The sequence below is a fragment of the Penaeus monodon genome, chromosome 15 (genome assembly GCF_015228065.2).
Source record: "Penaeus monodon isolate SGIC_2016 chromosome 15, NSTDA_Pmon_1, whole genome shotgun sequence".
Classification (NCBI taxonomy): Eukaryota; Metazoa; Arthropoda; class Malacostraca; order Decapoda; family Penaeidae; genus Penaeus; species Penaeus monodon.
The window spans coordinates 5,515,899-5,518,801 of NC_051400.1; the positions used below are offsets into that span (position 1 = coordinate 5,515,899).

The 2,903-nt window shown below is 41.1% G+C and overlaps 1 protein-coding gene across 1 annotated transcript in view; it reads left to right on the forward strand.

Moving 5' to 3' along the window:
- The window catches only part of LOC119581714, a gene marked incomplete in the record, with an annotated part of 8,904 nt that extends 6,001 nt beyond the window's left edge, over positions 1–2,903 (forward strand). Inside the window, 1 exon segment of the mRNA XM_037929839.1 lies at positions 1–2,903. Coding sequence (XP_037785767.1) covers positions 1–1,733 — 1,733 coding nt within the window.

Below are 2,903 nucleotides of genomic sequence, written 5' to 3' on the forward strand. Positions count from 1 at the left end.
ATGAGATAGAAACTGATAATAAGCAAGTCTCAGATGAAGCAGAGGATGACAACAGGCTCATGGCAGTTCTGAACCAGCTTCGAGCAAGCAAATCCATGAACAAGTCTAGTTCTGTGGACAACATTCCCAATTATGAGACTATTTGGGTTGGAGATGTTGCAAAGCCAGACACCTCTAATACGTCATCACAGATGAGTTCCCTAACGAGCAAGTCTTCCTTGGTAGTCACCATTGGTGATGTTCGGGCCAAGGAATCTCTCTGCAACCTGTATTACTCCACAATGTCTGACCTTTCATTCAGATATTACAGTGAGAGAATGAGGAAGAACAGCTCTTCTGGTTCACTTGCTTCCAAGCGAAGCACACGTGATACCTCAAGGGAAATGATGAGAGCAATTTCTGTCCCGGACAACAAGACCTTGTTGGAGGTGAGTCAGCTGATAGAGGAGCAAAAGAAGAGGGAAGAAGAGGAAGCCAAGCAGATCAGCGGCCAAGGGGGAACTACAGTAGCTACTCCATGCACGCCTCGCCCATTGAAGTTTGGCCCAGGAGCCACCCCAGTACGGTCAGACCCATCCAACAACAGGCCAAGAAGAAAGTTCTCTATGTTACGTGAAAGATTTGAGAACCCCAACTGGACGCCTCTGCGTTCACCCATGAAAAGACGTCCCTCAACCCAGAGAAGAAACTCCTTCCAAGACAGGACTGCAAAGGCACTCCAAGCAGGCATGAAGGTGTTCAGGAGGCCTCGGGTCCATGTCATTACACCAAAGAAAGGGGAAGACAAGATGGACACCCCTCGCCTCAAGAGTCCTTTCAAGTCTAGGAATGTAACACCATCCAACACCCTGGGCATGAAGATTGGGCCAGAGCCCCTCACCACAGAAACAGCTCTGAAGACAAGGCTTTTGGAAAGTGAGGGTGCAACAGCCATCCATAAAACTCCCCACATCAAGACTCCTGCTGACAACAGGCTCACCAAAAGAACACCAAAGACCAGCACTCCTGAGAACAAACAACCCCTTGTCAAGAAGACTCCAGTTCCTATCAAAGGAGCCAAGAACCTGACTGAAGGCCCTAAGACAAGCACACCTGAAGGAAATAAGCAACTGCCCCAGATAAGCATTCTCAGTGCTGTGTCCAGTGTTGTGCCATCTCCAGAAAGTGTACTTAAGTTCAACCTTTCTGACCACCAGCAAAGGATCCCCTTGTCAGAAAATGTCCACCAAATACGCACAAGCTCCAAGTCCCTGGCCATGCCAGCCATAAAGGAAGCAGAATACATTCCAAGTGTTCTTTTGCCAAAGCCATTTTATGGATCACTTCAGTCAGGAGTTGCTCATGGTAGCCAGAGTCTTGCACTAAAGCCTACCAGAATTATCACAAGTGATGAGAACAGCCAAGACATTCGAAGTCGTCCCTCTGGCAGTGGTCTTGGTTCCTCTCAGAGTGTCCTGAGCCTGAAGGCAAAGCAGGCCTCTCCTCTAGCTGATGGTGGCAGCAGGCTTGGCCAAAGCCAAGCCATGTTCTCGGGCATCCTAGGTCTGCCTCCCTACCAGCAAGAGCCCTGCAGGCCAGCCATCATTAGTGTGACGGAGAGCACTGAGAACCCTAGTGGCCAGCAAAACATTTCAATAAGCCGCATTGTGCTATCCTCTCCACAGTCCCCCAATTTCAATATGCAGAAGTCAACCTTATCACCAACGTCAAAGATATTTTCCAGAAGAATATAAGGATTTAAGGTCTGTAGCTATTGATACAATATTTACTGATTGTTTCTATTTATTTTTTCCCCCTCAATAAGAGATTCAGACACTTAGTGAAATATACACATTATTTCTGTTATAATTTGTTCATATGTTCATAATGTTCCATGTTTCTTGAATGCTAACTTAGGGATAATAATTGATAGGATAAACATGTATATAGAAGAGAGAATTTAAGTTAAAGCATTCACATTCTTTTGTAATTTTCTTTTTTTTTGTCATATATCATTATTAGTGATGTTTAACTTGTATGTCGAAGTAAGAGATACTGTAATTTTTCTTTTTGAAAAACTAATTTTAGAAATTAAATCTCATTGTATTAGCTATTCATTTTAGTTAGTAACAAAGCAATATGGAAACAGCATTATTTTAGAACTGATAAGCACATCCTATGTGCTTCATTAAGAATTGTTTTTGTTTATGGAGGCTGTCCTTTCCTTAGTCATTACGATCATTAACCTTTGTTGTATCTATGTTGGCACACATTCCTTAACTTGTAAGGTTTCTTCATAAACTCTTTGCATTTATCACACAGATTTCTTTTACTCATTTCATGTGTGATTGGTAATTCATCCTTTGAATATCATAGTGTGTTTGTCACCATACATTTAGTTAACAATTTCGATGAAAGACAGCAAAGCTTTAGTGATATATGTACTGGTAATTCATTGTCATGTGATTGTATGCCTGTATGCATTATTTCCCCCTTAAACTTTCCTTCTCACCCCCTTTTTGGCTCTCTTTGTATATAAATGACCTGATTACCAAAAAAAAAAAATGAAAAGGGAGTGGAAACAGTGTAAGAAGCTGATGTATGGTTTACTCTCCCCTTAAGTTCTCATAACCATATAATGTTTTTTCTCTCTCTCAATTAATAACTTGAGAGATGGTACCAAACTCAACAGAACCAAAGTGAATGAAAGTGTTGGAAAAAGTGGTTTCAGTCTTGACATTACAAAATACTGTGTGTTTGTTACCCTGTGCAGTATGTGGTGTATAGTGTTATGAAAGTGGAGGTGAAACTTTTGTAAATTGTAGAATAGCTGAGTGTACATGTCAAAAGTCATTTTTATATATCGTGATATTATATTCCAAATATATTTACATATATTTACTTATTAAAATGTAAGATTTATC